The 22,824-nt window shown below is 38.9% G+C and overlaps 1 protein-coding gene across 1 annotated transcript in view; it reads right to left on the reverse strand.

Moving 5' to 3' along the window:
* Positions 1 to 6,715: 6,715 nt before the first annotated feature.
* LOC131957137 (speract receptor) overlaps positions 6,716 to 22,824 on the reverse strand; it is a 137,019-nt gene continuing 120,910 nt past the window's right edge. The window contains exons 14-22 of the mRNA XM_059321853.1: positions 18,266 to 18,428; positions 15,165 to 15,314; positions 14,324 to 14,507; positions 12,739 to 12,879; positions 12,039 to 12,162; positions 10,661 to 10,834; positions 9,657 to 9,825; positions 8,848 to 8,939; positions 6,716 to 8,077 (exon numbers count right to left, since the gene is read on the reverse strand). Of these exons, the coding sequence (XP_059177836.1) occupies positions 6,716 to 8,077; positions 8,848 to 8,939; positions 9,657 to 9,825; positions 10,661 to 10,834; positions 12,039 to 12,162; positions 12,739 to 12,879; positions 14,324 to 14,507; positions 15,165 to 15,314; positions 18,266 to 18,428 (2,559 nt within the window). The remainder of the gene's footprint in view (positions 8,078 to 8,847; positions 8,940 to 9,656; positions 9,826 to 10,660; positions 10,835 to 12,038; positions 12,163 to 12,738; positions 12,880 to 14,323; positions 14,508 to 15,164; positions 15,315 to 18,265; positions 18,429 to 22,824) is intronic.

Consider the following 22,824-nt stretch of genomic DNA (forward strand, 5'->3'; position numbering starts at 1 on the left):
AAATAAATGCTTGTTACATGTAAGGTAAAACTCGAACATATTTAACACGTTACATTTGTGACGGCGTGAAGTAAAAAAAAAAAGAAAAACAGAATCATTGTCGTATTTACTCATTTTGTCAGCGATGAATTTGTTCATGAAATTTTCGCCAAATACCAACATATTTTAAAGTATACTTATTATTTTGTTAAATCAGTTAATTATGTCTACGACAATGAAGAAATAAAAATTATTCACCGATATATTTATAAACGTGTATACTTGTATAAGATACATATATATCAGACCAATAATATTTTTAAGACAGTAAAACTGCTGAATTAGCAGAATATACTTCACGATATCATATAAATGCATTTATCTATTAACATTTCAGCTTTGTGACTGCAATTCACATTTATGCCGCTCTATGATATAGCAGCATTATGGTTCTATTATTATCAGTCTCCATCTATCCTTGCCTATTCCGTAATTAGTAATTGTATGAAAAATCCATGTCCTGATTATATGTATAAGTAATAAAAAAGTAAAGTCTACTTTTCGAACCAGTCGGTCCATGAGATTAGGGAAGTAGAGTTCCCCTGCTTCTGTGACCTCGGCATATGGAGGGATAGTGTGGTCAGCACTATGCCCAGCCGACTTTGTTTTTCCTAATTTGACTTAGGTACCCATTAGACCTGGGTAGACTTAACCTGGATTCGAACTCTAGACCGTTTGGTTAACAGTCTAGCGCTCTACCACTAGCTTACGCCATACCATGAATGTGTAAATTGTGTTGAATGATGTAACCGTGTTACACATCACTCACTATATAGTTGAAAAGTTTGTATTCCTTTCATACCAAATCTGGCAAGTTTTTTAAAAGCCATACCATTTCAGTAAAATAGAAAAAAAAAGACTTTAGAATCTTGAGTTTCGTGCGTTTGTAAGAATGTGACTATTATTTAATTATTTATTCCAATGTGTTGGGCAGATATAACGAATACCAGGTCATACTATTTTAATAACAATGCTTTATATTTTAATGTTTTAATATAATTTTAATACTATTTTGTATTTCATTACACTTTATTTATTTCACTATTGACTCATTGGAAATTTTGTTAATGGACTACAAATTGAATGAAATAATCCTAAACATGTTCTGCAACATACAAGCTCCCACTTAGAAAATACGCTACTAAATACTCGTAAATTGTAAGTTATTTTTGTGTAATGTAATAAACAGTAAAACGTCTTTAATAACATGAACAATGCATGGTATCAAGCTAACAGTATATCCTCTTTTAAAAGTAGTAAGACCACATCCTATTGAATGGGTATTTTTAAAGTGAAAACCATGTTACCACAAGGCTTTGTATGTTAATTCACCATTGAGGGTTTTATGGTATTTACATTAGTAGAAAAAGAAGACTTAGAGATTGTTGTGAAATATTAAATCATTTTTTTTTGTTTGTTTTATGTACAAGTAATATATATATATATATATATATATATATATATATATATATATATATATATATATATATATATATATATATATATATATATATATATATATATATATATATGTGTGTGTGTGTGTATGTGTGTATGACGCAATTGTAATATAATATAATGGATGTGTGTGTTTTGACTGCTTCAATGTAAACAATTAGCATATATTAATTTGTCTTTATTTATTAATTCTTCCATGCATTACTCCGAATTTCATGCAATACAAGGGAAATCACCCATAAAATAATCATGTACATACTTCACTCCCTTTGGGGACGTCTTGTGATACTGTAGAAACTGTAGATTTGTACGCATTCATTGTACATTGTTGACATACATACTCACTTTGTCGGAGATCTTTTTATTCCGTCTACATATGTCATGTTGTGACATCAACAAAAGTCATATGCCAGTCGATACATGTCATGTTTAAGTGTCGATATGTCATGTTTCATACAAACGTGGCATATATCCTTATACACAGTTATGCTTCAGTGTACATAAAAAATGTACGAGCGTACACTTATTTTATTGTGCACATGTGAATTTAGTATGTTGACGTCATATTGTTATAATTAAATGTGTTTTCTCTGTGAAAGGATCATGATTAGATATACAAAGTTAAAACAATAAATTGATTTTAAAATAGAATTCGTTTTTCTTTCGTTGCTTTTGATTTCGCCTACTTTTTATATCTCTAAATAATAGCAAAGACTTTAAAAATATACGAGCTAACCTGAGACGTAGAATACGCCCGAAATCTAGTTGTTTTATTTTCTGCTTATCAGCAATTTATAATTTGTGAATTCGATACTACCCACCCCCCCCCCCAACTCCCGCAACGTAAAAACAGCCGTTTACAGTCGTCAATGCATAGATCAAGCAGAATATGTTACCTCCCTATCGTTTCGAATTGTATGATACTAATTATTTGTCCCTTATTCAACCCGGCTATACGATTCTAAACAATTGTCGTGAACCAAAGCTTACCAGAATAATGGGGGTGGTGGTGGTGGCTACAGGACATAACCCCCCGGACATTACCCCCCCCTCCCCCCCCCCCCGAAAATTCACCCCCCCCCCCCGAATTTACCCCCAGGAAAAATTACTCCCCTGCCAATCCCCCCCCCCCCCTCAACTCCAACTAGAATACTAAACCTATATATGACCTTAATCCTAACGTTTAGAAAAAGACCAAAACCTAAGCATACACCCCAGCCTTAAACTTAACACAACACAAAAAAAAACGCTGGACATTGGTTTAAGTCTAATCCAAACCCTAACCCTAACCCTAACCCTAACCCTAACCAAAACCCTAACACTAACCCTAACCAAAACCCTAACCCTAACCCTATCCCAAACCCAAACCCTAACCCTAACCCTAACCCTAACCCTAACCCTAACCCTAACCCTAACCTTAACCCTAACCCTAACCCTAACCCTAAACCTAACCATAACCATAACCATAACCATAACCATAACCATAACCATAACCATAACCATAACCATAACCATAACCATAACCATAACCATAACCATAACCATAACCATAACCATAACCATAACCATAACCATAACCATAACCATAACCATAACCATAACCATAACCATAACCATAACCATAACCATAACCATAACCATAACCATAACCATAACCATAACCATAACCATAACCATAACCATAACCATAACCATAACCATAACCATAACCATAACAATAACCCTAACCCTAACCCTAACCCTAACACTAACCCTAACCAAAACCAAAAACCTAACCCTATCCCAAACCCAAACCGAAACCCAAACCCTAACCCTAACCCTAACCCTAACCCTAACCCTAACTCTAACCCTAAATCTAACCCTAGACCTAACCCTAACCCTAACCCTAACCCTAACCCTAACCCTAACCCTAACCCTAACCCTAACCCTAACCCTTACCCTAACCCTAACCCTAACCCTAACCCTAACCCTAACCCTAACCTAACCCTAACCCTAACCCTAACCCTAACCCTAACAGTAACCCTAACCCTAACCCTAACCCTAACCCTAACCCTAGACCTAACCCTAACCCTAACCCTAACCCTAACCCTAGACCTAACCCTAACCCTAACCCTAACCCTAACCCTAACCCTAACCCTAACCCTAACCCTAACCCTAACCCTAACCCTAACCCTAGCCCTAGCCCTAGCCCTAACCCTAACCCTAACCCTAACCCTAACCCTAACCCTAACCCTAACCCTAACCCTAACCCTAGACCTAACCCTAACCCTAACCCTAACCCTAGCCCTAGCCCTAGCCCTAACCCTAACCCTAACCCTAACCCTAACCCTAACCCTAACCCTAACCCTGGCCCTGTCCCTGGCTCTGGCCCTAGACCTAACCCTAACCTTAACCCTAACAGGGTAAAGCCCTCTTCCCGAGGCTGGTTGAGATATGCCTGGAGAGCGTGGGAGTACGGCGTGCGTCTACGTCTCCCTCATGGTCTCCATGAAGAGAATTATATATATATATATATATATATATATATATATATATATATATATATATATATATATATATATATATATATATATATATTGTATATTCTAACGGTAGACGCCATTGAAAGCTATTGTCAACTTAGATTTGTAAAGTTGCCTTTCCAAACCTGACGGCTAATGCGGCAAGTGAAGTAGAGTTCACCTTTCCCTGTGACACCAGCATTTGAAGGGATTGTGTGGTCAGAGCTATGCCCAGCCGCCCTTACTGTACTTAACGTAAGTTAGGTACCCATCAGATTTGGGTGGACTCAGGGACTGTCTCTTTACTTCGAACTCGAGACTTTCGGGTTAGCAGTCTAGCGCTCTACGCCAGGCCACTCCGTCCCACCTAATCAGATTAACGTAATGTAACAAAAACATTATTTTTTTCACAGCATTGAATCGCAACACATTTTAGGCTATTTTTTAATGATTAACTTAACATCAGACAATTGATTAATCATATGTTGTTAGAAAGACAAAACATCAACAAACTAACTCTTTGGAATGACAAATTAGTTTATTGTGAAAGGAAATCAGGAATCAGTTATTTACATAATATTGAACATATTTGTACATCATACAAAATCCTTCACCCCAGTATCACATGGTAATTGAGCAGAAAATTTACGACATAGAAAGAAAATTGAATAAGTTATTTTTTTCTGAATCACAAACTCTTTGAGCACTTTCCTGAAAAATGGTTGCAAGAAACTTTTTTTTCAAAGGATTGCTATTGAACGAAGGCTTATTTATGTTATTTTAAGAAGTTTAAAACAGAAACGTCATGTTGTTAGGTAGTACCCCAATTATGGTTAATTAATGTTGTTGCTTTTTAATCAATTAATTTAATATTATTTATACCCCTTGACATAAGAAGTGGTACCCTATTCTTCACATTCTTTAGATGGCTTTCAAATATTTATTCTGGGGGTACCCAAAACTTCGTATTCTTAACTGGCTTTCGAAGATTTATAATGTGGGTACCCTAACCTCTACATTAATTATTTAGCGTTCCTATAATCAGTGAGTACTCTAACCTCTAGATTATATATGTAAGTGGCGTTCTTAGATGTAATTAGTGAGTCCTCTAATATCCTCATTATATAACTGGCGTGCCTAGATAGTATCAGTGAGTACCCTAACCTATACATTATTTAGCTAACACCACTTACTCATATAAAAGGTACCTCAACACCGCACTATATACAACCTCACCTTGTAAAAACACATTTTATAAATCTGTGAACATCAGGATATCTTTTATCTTTTCTTGCGGTCTTAAGTATGGGTTAACTTATGGTTACGTTAAAAGCGTAAGATTATACAGCATAATCATTCGTGCAATTTTTTAATAATGGTAATTAAAAATATTACATTTGTAGGATTAATATCACATAGTTCAGGAGAGAGAAAAAAAAGTGTAATTCATTATATTCAGCAATTAGCAATCAACTGTTAAATCACAACCTAAACAGCAGTGATGAAAATAAGAAAATTTCGGTCAATTTCGGAGAAAATCATTACTAGAGGCTTTTGTTTATCTGAATGTAAATATTTCTTTCAAAATAAATGCTTTAAAAAATGAAATTTATGCAGTAAAAAGGTAATAAATATCCGACCAAAATCTGTCTTCGTTTTATTAAATTATATAAAATTTTACTTTTTCCAATTAAGTAATGTTGTAAAATAAATATTTTGGGAATTACATTATGAATCCAAAGCTGTCAAAGAGTTAATTACATTAAAGGCATTTAGGAAACACAGTGTATGTTTATATATATATATATATATATATATATATATAAATATATATATATATATATATATATATATATATATATATATATATATATATATATATGGAAAAAGACGTGGTGATACACATAGTACATAAATTTGGTCGGAATAAGAGGTTTATTTGTGAGTAAATACAACATTGATGAATTATAATTGCACACGAGGAATTACAGCTTCTCTTAGTCTTTGTATTTACATACATTCATTTTGCCTAGGAGAATGTATTGTTTACATTACTAAGGGTTTTAATATTTTAATATTTCGTATCTTTAAAATAAATTCTTTTTATATCTTATTTTAATATTTCATTTTGGACTATATTAAAAGTTACTTTCAAACGTTATAAATTAAAGATTAAATAAATCAAATTTTGAAATTAATTTAAGTACAAAACACTTTTCTAACCATATATATTTCAGAACTATACAAACTTAATGTTTTTCTGAGAGCATTAGTTATTAATTTGGACCACACCAGTCAGAATGACAATACAACTAATGTTTTTATTTATTTTACAGAAGTGTTGATTTTTCAAGGCTAATTTTTTAAAAAAAAATCATTTCATCATTGTAATGTGAAAAGCAAAAATAAATAAAAATAAACATAAAACAAACTGCATAGATTATCAACACAGTTACTTTTAGTTTTATATAAATTTAGCTGAAGGTTATTAAATTAATAATTATTTTAAAAATCAGTAAATATGCATTTTAACTGCCGTAATTGCAAACGAAGTCAATTAGATTATTAAGCTTTTTATATTTGTAATATTATGTCTATATAACATACAATTAGAATAATATAGAGTTTTATTTCTATTAAAATTTTTTTTTCAAATTTGGGAAATATGCATTGTTCCTTATGTAAAATAACACTTATAAAATTACTTTAAATATAAATTAAACCTGTTCCTCTTCATCACAAGTTACAACAAATCCAGATTTTTTATCGTTTTCCTTTGTTGAAAGCAACGGCATGAGTTCGTGTTTAGCGTGTTGAGAACCGTCCGAAGAGTTAGACCCCTTGGGGTGTTTCTTGTGCCGGGTTCTGTAGGGCGACGTCTCTACCTCGATACTGCAGGTCGTGTCGTCATACACGGAGTCCATGAAGGGCAACGCTTCCTGATTGGCCAAGCAGAAGTCTGTTTGATCGTCGTCTGAGGAGTCTATGCAGAACGGGTCGGGTTGTTCAATGAAAGGTGAAACCCTGTGGTTGGCTAAACTGGGGCTGGCGAAATTCGCTGCGATTCCGTTGAGGACTTTTATATTTTTCGGGGTGTCGTTTTGCTGTGGAATTCTGGAATTGTCTTCCAAATTTTCAGAATCACTGTCTCTTTTTTTCTGATTATGACACGTGTTGGTAACATCGTTAGAATTAATAAAGTCATGTTTGGAGTCAGGGATGTGACTGGAGTCAGAGACTTGACTGGTGTTAAAATGTTGGGGGTGTTTCGAGGTAGGGGTGTTAATGTGAGGGGCGGATGCGGAGTCGGTTCGTGAGTATCGTTTGACGGGGGATGAGATTCTCTCAAAGTCGAAGGATTCTATGCGGACAATGGGGGCTTTAATTCTCCGTGAGGGTAACGATTGTGTGGACGATATACTACTGGTTTCCTTCACTCTTTCGTCACCGTTTGACAACGTCACGGTGGAGCTCTCCATCGCGGGGTATTTCCCGTCCGGTAAAAACACGTCATCGTTATCTTTAACGGACAGGTTACTTAACACGCTGCCAGACCGCTCGCTTTTGTTCCCGCTTATCTCCCCTTCACTAGCAGACGTACAATCCTGGTCTGTTTTTGACCGAATAATCGTCGGTAAAGAATCAGCCGTAAATTCCAACGGCTCCAAATCCTGCTCTTCGACGCTCACGGAAATATCTCTCTCGCACTCCTCACCCCCGATAGCGAACTTCAACCTCCTCCGTCTAGACGACGATCTACGAATCAGATCCTCGCTTGTAGGGCCAACCAGCAAAGAGTAAGGGTACGGATGTAGGTAGTTGTTGTGTCTGAAGTTCGCCGGAGACTCCAGGGAAAAATTACAGTTGCCGCCGCTGAAGCTGGAGGAAATGGTCTGGTGCTGGGGTGAGCTGTCGGACTTCTTGTAGCCGCAATACTTGGGGGTGAGGGGCTTGTCCAGCTTAGTCCGTCTCCTGGTGGAGCCAGTCCTCTCCATCCGGGCCATGCCTCTCTGGACACGCTGCATACGTCTGCTTGTGTCCTCGCCAGTCAGCCAGTATGTCTTCATCACGCCCTTACCCTGCAACCATGGGGGGGGGGGGGGGTTATTAATTCAAGAAATAAGATTCAATATTCTAATTTAATAGTTAATTATGACAATATAAATATTTTAAAATTATAACTACTTTACCACATAGGATTTCTAGAAAAATCACACATGAAGTATTTGTTTTCAAAATTGAAAATTCTATATTTAAGTATTGTTAATACGAAATAATATATTTTAAAATTACAATTCCATGAATTTTCTTCTTTCTTTTTCTTCGTTCTTAATTTTCGTGTTGGAAGGTATCCCCCACCCAACACAATTAGGTATACCTGTCAACTGGTTATGCGCCATATAGGCCGTTCACTCTGAATTCAGCCTGCTTTTCTTTTTGGATTCGCTTCCATAGCCTTTTTGGTTTAACAACTATGAGCTTTACCGACTCGACCACGCCGACCCCCCATGAACTTTAATGTAATTGTTTTTTTCGTTATCAATAACAGTGTGTCTTCTTAATCTATAAAAAAGGTAAGTAAAATGTATCCTTTGTGTTTTCAACTGAGCAACATTTTAGCATAGAAAAATATGAACTCTCTTCAATGTATAGATAGGCCATAGTATAGGGCTGGTAAGTAGGTTAACATCCAGTTTTACGGCTCAATAAAACCATTGAACTGGTTGGTGACCTACTTACCAGCCTTATTGCAAAAGAACGTATAAATGTGAGAACGCATGGGTTACTTGTATTTAAAATGAACACAGCTGTGAAATGCTGATGTAACTACCCTAGAAACCCATCTCACCTTTATGTCGATATTTCCCCTTTCTTGTAGTTCAAACCCACCAATCTGAACTAGCAGGTTCATAGTAGGCTCAGAAATGTGAATTTTTAACGCTGAAAACAGAAGCATAAACATGTGTTTAAAAAATTACTATACAAAATGTAAGCATTTTTAGACTATCAACCCACATGGAGTAGGGGGGGGGGCTATAGTGATGTAACGATGGAGTTTTTTACTAACAACATTAATTTTTTCTTTTAAGTTTGATGAGTTATTTAGTGCCTAATGCATTTTTTTTTAAATAATGACAGAACTATCACAATGTTTGCTGGTTCACACACGTTTTACAAAAAATGACAACATATTCACAAGTTTCTTAAATACCAAGCAGAAAATGCAAAAATGCCTTGAGTTCGGTTCCTGTGGTTGCATTAAAACCCGTCAACTCTACTTTAATAGATAATATTAAATTAATTGATTAAAAAGCAACAACATTAATTAACTATAACTGGGGTATTACCTAACAACATGACGTGTCTGTTTTAAACTTCTTAATGCAATTTACAGTAAATCAAAGCTGCGCGGCCTACCCTAGCTGTGATATCTATTTTACAGTAAATCAAAGCTGCGCGGCCTACCCTAGCTGTGATATCTATTTTACAGTAAATCAAAGCTGCGCGGCCTACCCTAGCTGTGATATCTATTTTACAGTAAATCAAAGCTGCGCGGCCTACCCTAGCTGTGATATCTATTTTACAGTAAATCAAAGCTGCGCGGCCTACCCTAGCTGTGATATCTATTTTACAGTAAATCAAAGCTGCGCGGCTTACCCTGACTGTTACTCTCCATCCTAGACGCCACATTGACCGTGTCCCCGAACAAACAGTACCGGGGCATCTTCCGCCCCACCACCCCCGCCACGACAGGGCCGGAGTGGATCCCTATCCTCAACTTGATCTGGTCGCTGGGTCTGTGGGGGATTTTAAACACCTTCAGTTCCTGAAACACCAAGGTAAAATAAGTTAAACACCTTTAGTTCCTGAAACACCAAGGTGGAATAAGTTAAACACCTTCAGTTCCTGAAACACCAAGGTGGAATAAGTTAAACACCTTCAGTTCCTGAAACACCAAGGTGGAATAAGTTAAACACCTTTAGTTCCTGAAACACCAAAGTGGAATAAGTTAAACACCTTCAGTTCCTGAAACACCAAAGTGGAATAAGTTAAACACCTTCAGTTCCTGAAACACCAAAGTGGAATAAGTTAAACACCTTCAGTTCCTGAAACACCAAGGTGGAATACGTTAAGAGCAGGACTCAATATTAACTAGTACAGGACCAAATATAGAACTAAACATGAAGAAACACACTACGTTTAAATTAGAAACTCTATTTTATTAAACCTAATTTTCTTTTGATTATTACAATTTCAATAGTTTGTTAATTAAATTAATATTCAAAGGAATACATTATTCGGGTTTTTATGTAAAACTGAGTCAAATTATGACTGCCGTACAAATATAAAGTTAATTTAAATAAAGAAATCATTGTGCTGTTAAATGCTTTTATTATTAAGTTTTTTTAAAGAATAAAATAATAAAACATGCAATGTAAATGTATCAAAGTTAAGTTCAGAATGATAGTATAGTCCTTTAAGCCAATCAGATGATCGGATATCTCTTTTGACAAATCAGATGATCGTATATCACTTTTAACCAATCACATAATTGTATATCTCTTTTAACCCAATCAAATGATCGTATATCTCATTTAACCCAATCAGATGATCGTATATCACTTTTAACCAATCAGATGATCGTATAAAGACCGTGTTACCTGGAGCAGGTGTAGGGCCATAGAGGCAATCTCTCCGGCATGTCTGTTGCCGTTCCTCTTGGGCAGACCACTGACCACCATGTACGCGTCACCGATGGTCTCTACCTTGTACACATCGTAGTACTCGATGATGGAGTCAAACAGTGTGTACAATACATTCAACATGTCCACAATCTGAAACACACGTAGACAATTTGTACACACACGTGGGTTAGGGTTAAACTAGGGTTAAACAAACATATATGGGTTAGGGGTAAACTAGACATACCTTCATGGGTTAGGGTTATTCAAAAATTTTTGGGTTAGGGTTAAACAGACCTGCATGGGTCAGGGTTAGACTGACCTGCATGGGTCAGGGTTAGACTGACCTGTATGGGTGAAGGTTAGACTGACCTGCATGGGTCAGGGTTAGACTGACCTGTATGGGTGAAGGTTAGACTGACCTGCATCGGTCAGGGTTATACTGACCTGCATGAGTCAAGTTTAGACTGACCTGCACGGGTCAGGGTTATACTGACCTGCATGGGTCAGAGTTACACTGACCTGCATGAGTCAAGTTTAGACTGACCTGCATAGGTCAAGGTTAGACTGACCTGCATGGGTCAAGGTTAGACTGACCTGCATGGGTCAAGGTTAGACTGACCTGCATGAGTCAGGGTTCTACTGACCTGCATGGGTCAGGGTTAGACTGACCTGCATGGGTCAAGGTTAGACTGACCTCATGGGTCAGGGTTATACTGACCTGCATGGGTCAGGGTTACAATGACCTGCATGGGTCAGGGTTAGACAGACCTGCATCGGTCAGGGTTATACTGACCTGCATGAGTCAAGTTTAGACTGACCTGCACGGGTCAGGGTTATACTGACCTGCATGGGTCAGAGTTACACTGACCTGCATGAGTCAAGTTTAGACTGACCTGCATAGGTCAAGGTTAGACTGACCTGCATGGGTCAAGGTTAGACTGACCTGCATGGGTCAAGGTTAGACTGACCTGCATGAGTCAGGGTTCTACTGACCTGCATGGGTCAGGGTTAGACTGACCTGCATGGGTCAAGGTTAGACTGACCTGCATGGGTCAGGGTTAGACTGACCTGCATGGGTCAAGGTTAGACTGACCTCATGGGTCAGGGTTAGACTGACCTGCATGGGTCAAGGTTAGACTGACCTCATGGGTCAGGGTTAGACTGACCTGCATGGGTCAGGGTTAGACAGACCTTCATGGGTCAGGGTTACAATGACCTGCATGGGTCAGGGTTACAATGACCTGCATGGGTCAGGGTTACAATGACCTGCATGGGTCAGGGTTAGACAGACCTGCATGGGTCAGGGTTAGACAGACCTGCATGGGTCAGGGTCATGGGTTAGAGTTATACTGACCTGCATGGGCGTACTCTCCGAGCTGAGGGTCGTGAAGCCACAGATGTCACTAAAGAATATGGTCACTAGGTCAAAGCTCTCGGCCTCCACCTGTTTGCCGTGCATCAACTGCTCCGCCACGGTCCTGGAATGTTAAGTTGTATTGTGGTGAACGGTTAGCTGAAGGCTATGTCCCTTCATGGTGAATATGCCACTAATGTTATGTTGTATCATGGTGAATAAGTTGTGATTGTTATAATGTATCATAATATGTCATATGTAATGTATCAAGTTGGATATCTCACTAATGTTATGTTGTATGATGGTAAATATGTCGCTTATGTTATTTCCATCATGGTGAACATGTCGCTAATGTTATGTTATATATATCATGGTGAATAAGTTGCTAATGTTATGTTGGAAACCGGTGAACAGTTCACACATTTTTTGTTCTATATAGTTTGAGAATTATTGAACGTTTGGTAATTCATTGAAGTATATAAACTGTGTTGGGGTTTCAATACTAATGCTTTTTAAGGCAGTCTGTGTATGGGGGTGATGGGTATTGCCGGATGACATTTTTAGCAATCAGACTATTTTGAAATTACATGGGAAAATATTATGACATAGTCTTTTGGATTTGTTAACTAGCTCAATATTGACGTTTAATTAACAATTAAGACAACATTGGGTATAATTAATTACACCCGGTGTTTCGTACCCCGGCAACATGTCCTGTAGCAACTCCTCCGTTTTTTTCTTCTCCTCGATGAGCTCGTCTGTCCGGGACTGGACCAAACTCTCCAGGTTGCTGGCGTACTTCTCCATGATGGCCATCATGTTGTCGAAGATGCTGGACTTCCTGGGGTCACAGTGACATTAGATATTAGGTCAAGGACTTCCTTGGGGTCACAGTGACATTAGATATCAGGTCAAGGATTTCATGGGGTCACAGTGACATTATATATCAGGTCAATGACTTCCTGGGGTCACAGTGACATATATTAGGTCAATGACCGCATGGGGTCATTATTACATTGTATATCAGGTCAAGGACTTCCTGGGGGTCACAGTGATATAATATATCAGGTCAATGACCGCATGGGGTCAGAATGATATTAATATATCAGGTCAAGGACTTCATGGGATCTCAATGGAAATACGTTGAGGTCATGAACTTTCTGCGGTCATGTTGACATTGTATATAAGCTCGAGGGCCATATGGGGTCACTATGATACACGTTTGACGGGGGGTAACATTGGCATTATGTGATTTTAAATCCAATCAGTGTTTCTTCCAGTCTTTTTTTCTCCGGGGTGGGGAGGTGGGGGAGGGGCACTTGAAATTTTCGGGGGGGGGGGGGGCGTGGACTAAAATTTTCTGAATCCAATAGCCTTCTATTCTCAGGATGATTATAAAAAGTCATATTGACATTGCATGAGTTCAATGGTATAAATAGTTGGTAATGACAGAATTTACTGTATGTACAACAAGAGCATTTGACTTCAATAACTAATCAAGTTCATCTTCTAAATACTGAGATAGCTAGTAGTAGCTGACTATTCTATGTTTTAACGGTGCTATGATTGTATGCCTAAGTACAGTGTATAAATGAATAGTCCTATGGGTGATAAAGATTTGATGTAAACAAATACAAACTTCAAACCGGTATCGAACGAAAGAAACAGTAAAACCAATAATTTAATTTTACAAGATAAACTTACTTATAAGTTCTACGATAGGGCGGTATCCAAGTTGTTTTGCTGAAATCGCTGATTGTATAAAACTTAATACCCACTCTATCACTGGCTCAATTTGTTCTCAAATATGTACAAAAGGGTGGGTGGGTGTATGTCTTAGAATTTTTACATCGAGGTATGTTTAGTTGGATAAAGTAAGCAGGGTTTGGGCTATATTTGTCGGGTATAAATTGGGCATGTTACGTTCAGGGGCGCTAGATCTAGAATGAAAAGTGATTTCACCAATCAGCGATTCGAAAAGTTCCCTTTCAAACTCGACTGTCTATGGGGCAAGTCAAATAGAGTTCATCAGTTTCTGTGACCTAGACATGTAGGGATAGTGTGGTCACCACTATGCCCAGCCGCGTCTACTTTCCTTAACGTTAGTCAGGTACCTATCAGAGCTGGTTGTATTCACGGATTCGCACTCAAGACTTTCGGCTTAGCAGTCGTATGCTCTACAATTCCACCACGCCGTCCCTACCATCGCTATACCCCGACACGTTGCAGTATAGCCCTACCGTAGAACGGAAGTACCAGCTATAGAATCACCGTGGCCCACGTACATTCCTTTCTGCATCGGTTTCAGCTTGGTCCGCAGTGTCTTAAAGTCCGGCCTCTTGGGCGGGTCCTCGTCCCAGCATTCTTTGATGACGTCAGTGATGAACTTGGGGGTGGAGCTAATCTCAGAGAGGCGGGGCCTGAAGGGGTGACCGTTTTCATCCCTGGTGATAACCCTCTCAACGATTTCTGATCCACATAAATTATGCAAACAATTTTAAAAGATTATTCATAGGATTATGTTAATTTAGACAGATCTGCATGCGTTAAGATTAAGCTAGAGACGTACATAAAGAAAATAGTTTAAACATAGTATCCATAGGTAGGATAAATATGATATAGTATGAATGCGTTTACAATGGCTGAAAATAAAGAATGCGCTTTACTAGTCACATTCTAATCACGGGCTAAACATTTAGTTTTAAGTCAGATATGTTTACTAAAATAATCATGCAGAGGTAAAGTCATAGCGTAGATTAATAGTATGTTCAATATGAAAAGGGTTTAGAAAAAGAATAAGCCGAGTAATTAGTTCACAGTTATAGCTACAATTCATCATGTACTTGAAAGTCAATTTAAGTGTAAAAATATCAGGTTTTGGCTATCATAGTCGGTCGTGTTAGTCATAAAAACGTATGGATAAGAACTCCAACAAAAGATACAAACCATAATAAGAAATGCTCAGACCTTCAAATCAAATAATTTATTACATCTAAATGTTCGGCCTTAGTCATTGTCACAAATCAAATATGATACTTTTATAGAGCATACAACAAAATAGCTAATTCTCAACTTGGCCACTAGACACTATGGGAGCTTAAGCGAGAGCTAAATACACCAGCTGACCTTTAGGCGTGAGCTCACAAGCTCCGTAGGGCCCGTTCCTCGAGTGGATCTCAAACAGAATAATTCCAAAGGAATAGACGTCCCCCTCGGGCGTGCCCCGGGCTGGGGCGTGTTTGTTCCGGATCAACTCAGGTGCCTTCCACAACATATCTGGTATAGAGAGAGTAAATGTTAGTATAGGCTCTATGTCAGTGGTTCCCAACCTTGTTCGAGTGGCGACCCCCTTTTATAAAAAGTAAGTGACCCGCGACCCCCATAGAATTAAAAAAGCCGAAATTAGTATGGAAATTAATAAGCACTAAAATAAGATATTCTCGTAGACTTTCAATATGAACTACTCTTGATAACTGTTTTTCCAAGATTTGTTTTCTTTACCGATTTTGCAGCTTTGATAAAAATGCCCCGAGATTATCATGGAAAGTTATAATATTCGTTCATTTTCCCTGAAACTTCAGGTTAAGCTTATCTTAATGTTCGAACATATCTGCTTGGTATGATACTCTCTCCAATCATTCTATGTTTTAAGTATACCAAAATGTCTTGTTTCCTTTGCACTTCCAAGAACAATTTGATTTCAGATTTCAATTCAAAAACACAATTAACAACATTTCGTTTGACAGCCAGCGTACTGTAGTGTAGAAGAGCAGAACCTCGTGATCTATATTAATGTTTTTGCTTAGTTCTTTGAAGGCTCCAGATTTTATATAATTTACGACTTATACTAGCAATGGACTCTTGATGTCGATTGGTTAGGGCAGTGGTTAGGGAGCTAAATCTTTTCTGTTTTCTGAAAGCCCGATTTTGAGCTAAACATAGATGGCGCACCATCCGTACAAACCCCACAGCCGTTCTAACCCATTTTAATCATCCAGTTTCGAAAAAGATATTTTATTTTCTCCATGCTATCTTTACAAAAGAGCAACTCTTTTATCTTTGCTATCATCCGCATGGATATAGACACTGACCAGCAACTGCGAACTCGAACTCACGTCTGTTGATTTATCAACTTGAAAAGCAGACAATGGTGAAAGTTTAATTTCAATACAAATGTGTTATTTAACATTTACGTACATGCAGCGTTTGATGCAATTTTCTCCTATTGTTTTTTTTTTTTTTTTTTTGCTTGGCATTGTCTATCGCGACTTCATTTGATGCTTGCACTAATGCTGTTGAAAATCAAGTCTCTATCAAGTCTCTGGCGTTTGCAACTAGATTCTTATTGACGAAAGAACTCCATATATTCTTTGGTGTGTTCCGAATGACTCGTCTCAAATGACGCTTTAGTTTTGAAGATTTCATAGATTCGTGACTGAGAACAACTTTGTACAGTGCGCTTTGTTTCTTCTCTATTACATTTCCAGTGATGTTAATGAAGTCGAATTTCAAAAATTCTTCTAAATATTTATGTTTTGTTTCAAATTACTAAGGTTTAGTATACCAGTTGGCGACCCCCCAGAAAGACCTCCGCGACCCCCAAGGGGGTCGCGACCCCCAGGTTGGGAACCCGTGCTCTATGTGTCAGTAGCAAAGGGAGGGAATGTTAGCTTAACAATAGCTTGTCTAATACAAAGGGAGGGAATTTGTAGCTTAACAATAGGTAGTCTAATACAAAGGGAGGGAATGTTAGCTGAACAATAGCTTGTCTTATACAAAGGGAGGGAATGTTAGCTGAACAATAGGTTGTCTAATACAAAGGGAGGGAATGTTAGCTTAACAATAGGTTGTCTAATACAAAGGGAGGGAATGTTAGCTGAACAATAGGTTGTCTAATACAAAGGGAGGGAATGTTAGCTGAACAATAGGTTGCCTAATACAACGGAAGGGAATGTTAGCATAGCGTCATAATAACTGGAATAAAGGTGTGTGTGGGGGGGGGGGGGTATGTAACGTTGCACGCATCTACTATAGAAATCTTCGATTGTGCAAGGTGGGGGGGGGGGTACAAATAAACCACACACATTCGTAGAAAGGATTGAATGTACACTAAGGTTCAGATTGATCATCATAACATTTTCCCTTTCGTGCTCTAGACACATAGGGCAGATGAAGTAGAGTTTATCTGTTTTATTGACTTCGGTGTACTTGGGGTTAGTGTGGTAACCATCAGGGCTGGGTGGACTCAGGGACGTCCTAACTCAGGGATCCAAGTTTTACTGCTCAGCCACGCCGTTCTCGCTCATATTCATGTCAGTGTTAACTTTACCTACAGCGTGCCGAGGGCTATCTTAAGATACCTAACATTATTTTCAGTATCTTTTTTTCAATTATTAAACATAATTTTTAAGTATATTTCTAAACAGAAATAATGCTGGGTCAAGTAGTAACGATAATTATATATTTTCTACAATATATATCCTAATCATGTATTTTTTTTACATGGTTTTCGCAGTGCTTGTTTGATCCGATAATATGTAATGCAGCAAATCTTAGTGATTCAGAAACTGCAGTTGCATGTGCGTGTTTAAAGGTTGTTTAATAGTAATACATGTACCGCATTGCTACGATTTAACCCATAGACAGAAAGATAAATCAGTCTGAACGTTTCAAATATTGGTTATCTCTCTTTGATCAGTGCAAATAAGGAGTACATATAAACTTACTTCGTACAACTTTGAACTAGGGTTATTTTATAAATTCCAGATATTATAAATATGTGATAATTAGAAAAAAAAAATTCATTATCTGTACTGAAAGTCTTCGTGCATTTTTAATTTCTATCTAAATTAAAAGAAACAAAAGTTATATGATGGAAAGTAATTCTATACCCGCGAACTGACTTACTTCTGTATAAGGCGAACTGACTTACTTCTGTATAAGGCGAACTGACTTACTTCTGAATAAGACAAAATGATTTGAATTTTTATGCGGCGAAATGACTTACTTGTATAACAGGTGAATTGACCAACCTCTATATAAGGCGAATTGACCTACCTAAAGGCGAAGTTACCTACCTCTATATAAGGCGAATTGACTTAACTCTATATAAGGCGAATTGACCTACTTAAAGGCGAATTGACCTACCTAAAGGCGAATTGACCTACCTAAAGGCGAATTGACCTACCTAAAGGCGAATTGACCTACCTAAAGGCGAATAGACTTACTTCTGTATAGGGCGTACTCCCCCAGGGGCTGCACCTCCCCCGCCATGAACTCGTGCAGCCCGTAGTCCGTGATCTTCAGCACCCAGCGGCTGTCTACGACACAGTTAGATGACTTCAGTTTACCGTGGGAGATGAGCTCTGAGGCGTGAAGGTAGATCATGCCCTGTAAGAGAAGATCATGCCCTGTTATAGAGGATATGTGGAGGTAGATCATGCCCTGTTATAGAGGATATGTGGAGGTAGATCATGCCCTGTTATAGAGGATATGTGGAGGTAGATCATGCCCTGCTATAGAGGATATGTGGAGGTAGATCATGCCCTGTTATATGTGGAGGTAGATCATGCCCTGTTATAGAGGATATGTGGAGGTAGATCATGCCCTGTTATAGAGGATATGTGGAGGTAGATCATGCCCTGTTATAGAGGATATGTGGAGGTAGATCATGCCCTGTTACAGAGGATATATGGAGGTAGATCATGTCCTGTTACAGAGGATATATGGAGGTAGATCATGCCCTGCTATAGAGGATATGTGGAGGTAGATCATGCCCTGCTATAGAGGGTATGTGGAGGTAGATCATGCCCTGTTATATGTGGAGGTAGATCATGCCCTGTTACAGAGGATATATGGAGGTAGATCATGCCCTGCAAGAGAGGATATGTGGAGGTAGATCATGCCCTGCTATAAAGGGTATGTGGAGGTAGATCATGCCCTGTTACAGAGGATATATGGAGGTAGATCATGCCCTGCAAGAGAGGATATGTGGAGGTAGATCATGCCCTGCTATAAAGGGTATGTGGAGGTAGATCATGCCCTGTTATATGTGGAGGTAGATCATGCCCTGTTATAGAGGATATGTGGAGGGAGATCATGCCCTGTTATATGTGGAGGTAGATCATGCCCTGTTATAGAGGATATGTGGAGGTAGATCATGCCCTGCTATATAGGGTATGTGGAGGTAGATCATGCCCTGTTATATGTGGAGGTAGATCATGCCCTGTTATAGAGGATATGTGGAGGGAGATCATGCCCTGCAATAGAGGATCATGCCCTTTTATATGTGGAGGTAGATCATGCCCTGTTATAGAGGATATGTGGAGGTAGATCATGCCCTGCAAGAGAGGATATGTGAAGGTAGATCATGCCCTGTTATAGAGGATATGTGGAGGTAGATCATGCCCTGTTATAGAGGATATGTGGAGGTAGATCATGCCCTGTTATATAGGATATGTGGAGGTAGATCATGCCCTGTTATAGAGGATATGTGGAGGTAGATCATGCCCTGTTATAGTGGATATGTGGAGGTAGATCATGCCCTGTTATATAGGATATGTGGAGGTAGATCATGCCCTGTTATAGAGGATATGTGGAGGTAGATCATGCCCTGTTATAGAGGATATGTGGAGGTAGATCATGCCCTGCAAGAGAGGATATGTGAAGGTAGATCATGCCCTGTTATAGAGGATATGTGGAGGTAGATCATGCCCTGTTATAGAGGATATGTGGAGGTAGATCATGCCCTGTTATATGTGGAGGTAGATCATGCCCTGTTATAGAGGATATGTGGAGGTAGATCATGCCCTGTTATAGAAGATATGTGGAGGTAGATCATGCCCTGTTATAGAGGATATGTGGAGGTAGATCATGCCCTGTTATAGAGGATATGTGGAGGTAGATCATGCCCTGTTATAGAGGATATGTGGAGGTAGATCATGCCCTGTTATAGAGGATATGTGTAGGTAGATCATGCCCTGTTATAGAGGATATGTGGAGGTAGATCATGCCCTGTTATAGAGGATATGTGGAGGTAGATCATGCCCTGTTATATAGGATATGTGGAGGTAGATCATGCCCTGTTACAGAGGATATGTGTAGGTAGATCATGCCCTGCTATAGAGGATATGTGGAGATAGATCACGCCCTGTTATATGTGGAGGTAGATCATGCCCTGTTATAGAGGATATGTGGAGGTAGATCATGCCCGGTTATAAAGGATATGTGGAGGTAGATTATTTTTTGCAATAGAAATGGTATGTAAACTACACCATTTTAAAAAAGGGATATAGGATTTATGCCCTGACATATAAGGTAAGTATAGGCCCATTGTAACAATGCAATGTATTACATGCAATTAATGAGTTGGCATGCAAAATAGAAAGCAGAGAACTAGAACGTACTTGTACACCCCCTACCCCAACGAAAACAAATTGACCATGACCTAATTATCTGGCCAATAAACAGATTGCTCTTGACTCTAATCCCCAGAAGATCCCCTCCCCCACCCCCTCTGATCTCTGAAGCCCCTGAGAAATGAAAGATTGAGACCACTAGACCCGACGTCCAGTCATCGCGTTCACAACTAATCCAACATCATGCCCGTCTACGTCAACAGTTGAGCCACTAACGTCTACATCGTTGAGGAGCGAATGGTACATAGGTCGGACACAGTTCGTTCTGATTGTGAGATGTAGTTCCTACATCCCAGTTTCCATTCTCTGGTATAGTTCGTAGATCCCCGTTCTCATGGGTAATGTTGGTACTGGGTCCGTTCCCAGTTTGTGATGTAGTTTGTAGTTCCCAGTTTGTGATGTAGTTTGTAGTTCCCAGTTTGTGATGTAGTGTGTAGTTCCCAGTTTGTGATGTAGTGTGTAGTTCCCAGTTTGTGATGTAGTTTGTAGTTCCCAGTTTGTGATGTAGTTTGTAGTTCCCAGTTTGTGATGTAGTTTGTAGTTCCCAGTTTGTGATGTAGTTTGTAGTTCCCAGTTTGTGATGTAGTTTGTAGTTCCCAGTTTGTGATGTAGTTTGTAGTTCCCAGTTTGTGATGTAGTTTGTAGTTCCCAGTTTGTGATGTAGTTTGTAGTTCCCAGTTTGTGATGTAGTTTGTAGTTCCCAGTTTGTGATGTAGTGTGTAGTTCCCAGATTGTGATGTAGTGTGTAGCTCCCAGTTTGTGATGTAGTTTGTAGTTCCCAGTTTGCGATGTAGTTTGTAGTTCCCAGTTTGTGATGTAGTTTGTAGTTCCCAGTTTGTGATGTAGTTTGTAGTTCCCAGTTTGTGATGTAGTTTGTAGTTCCCAGTTTGTGATGTAGTTTGTAGTTCCCAGTTTGTGATGTAGTTTGTAGTTCCCTGTTCCAGTGGTGTAGCGAGGTCGGGTGTCACCCGGTGCGGCACTTAATGGTATCACCCCCCAGAGGCGTAGCGACCCTTCCCGGGGACTAACTTTCAAGTTTTCGATTTGCACCCATCCCCCCTCAAACTTTCGATTTGCACCCCCTCCCACCTCAACTTTTCGATTTGCACCACCCCGTCAAGTTTTTCTCTATATATTTTGCTATTTTTTGCCTTGGTGTCACCCCCCTAAATGTTGTCACCCGGTGCGATCCGCACCCCCGCCCCCCCCCCCCCCCCCTCCCTCGCTACGCCCCTGCCCTGTTCTAACTTTGTGATGGTGTATCGTGTGGTGGACAGTAGTAGGAATTACCAGTTTTTAGCGAAAGGTTCTGTCACACTCGGCTTCTTAGGTATTTTTGGGCTAGTTTGGGCCAGGTGTAACAATTGAAAATATACAAAATCCACAACGAGAATCTGTATCAAGGGCGTATAATTATCATTAATCGCAAGAACACATGACAAGAAGAAAAACTGACGAGTAGGTACACGCTGTTGACACTACACCCCATAGCTTCACACACTGCCTCGTTCACACACTTTGACCTACTAGCGAACAACTTTCAAGGGAAGGCCACTCTCACACACACTCTCAGTGTCATCAGTACCAAGGTGTTGAATACAATGGTCGGTATGACTCATTGCCATTATCACTGATTACTGTTTACACGCGTATCTTTTTGATCGATTACGTTTTTATATTTTGAATTTTTCAGTACACTTTTGACTAGTTTCAATAAAACCAAAGAATAATCAACTCATTACATTCTTCTTTTCTAATTTTGAACGTAATTATTCTTTTTAAATTATGCAATAGTTGCATGAAACGTTTGTGTACGTTTTTTTACATAGAGATTTTCAAAAAAATCATGGATATACTGGGCACTATACTTTCGAATAATCATGGATATAACAGTCGCCGTACTTTCAAACAATCAGTGATGCAATTTTCAATATCGATCCAAATAATCATGGATACATTGCTCACTCACACCAAACAATTATGGATACCATAATCAGCAAACTCTAGACAATCCTGGATACTGTGGTCATCATAACCCCAAACAATCCTGGATACTATGGTCGTCCTTAAACAATCATGGATACTATGGTCCCCCTCACTCCAAAAATCTTGGATACTATGGTCAGACTCCAGACAATCATATATACTATGGTCAGACTCTAGACAATCCTGGATACTATGGTCAGACTCTAGACAATCCTGGATACTATGGTCCACCTAACTCTAGACAATCCTTGATACTATGGTCAGACTCCAGACAATCATATATACTATGGTCAGACTCTAGACAATCCTGGATACTATGGTCAGACTCTAGACAATCCTGGATACTATGGTCCCCCTAACTCCAGACAATCCTGGATACTATG

Source organism: Physella acuta, unplaced genomic scaffold, assembly GCF_028476545.2.
Source record: "Physella acuta isolate Inbredline_101_S28 unplaced genomic scaffold, ASM2847654v3 ptg001212l, whole genome shotgun sequence".
NCBI lineage: Eukaryota > Metazoa > Mollusca > Gastropoda > Physidae > Physella > Physella acuta.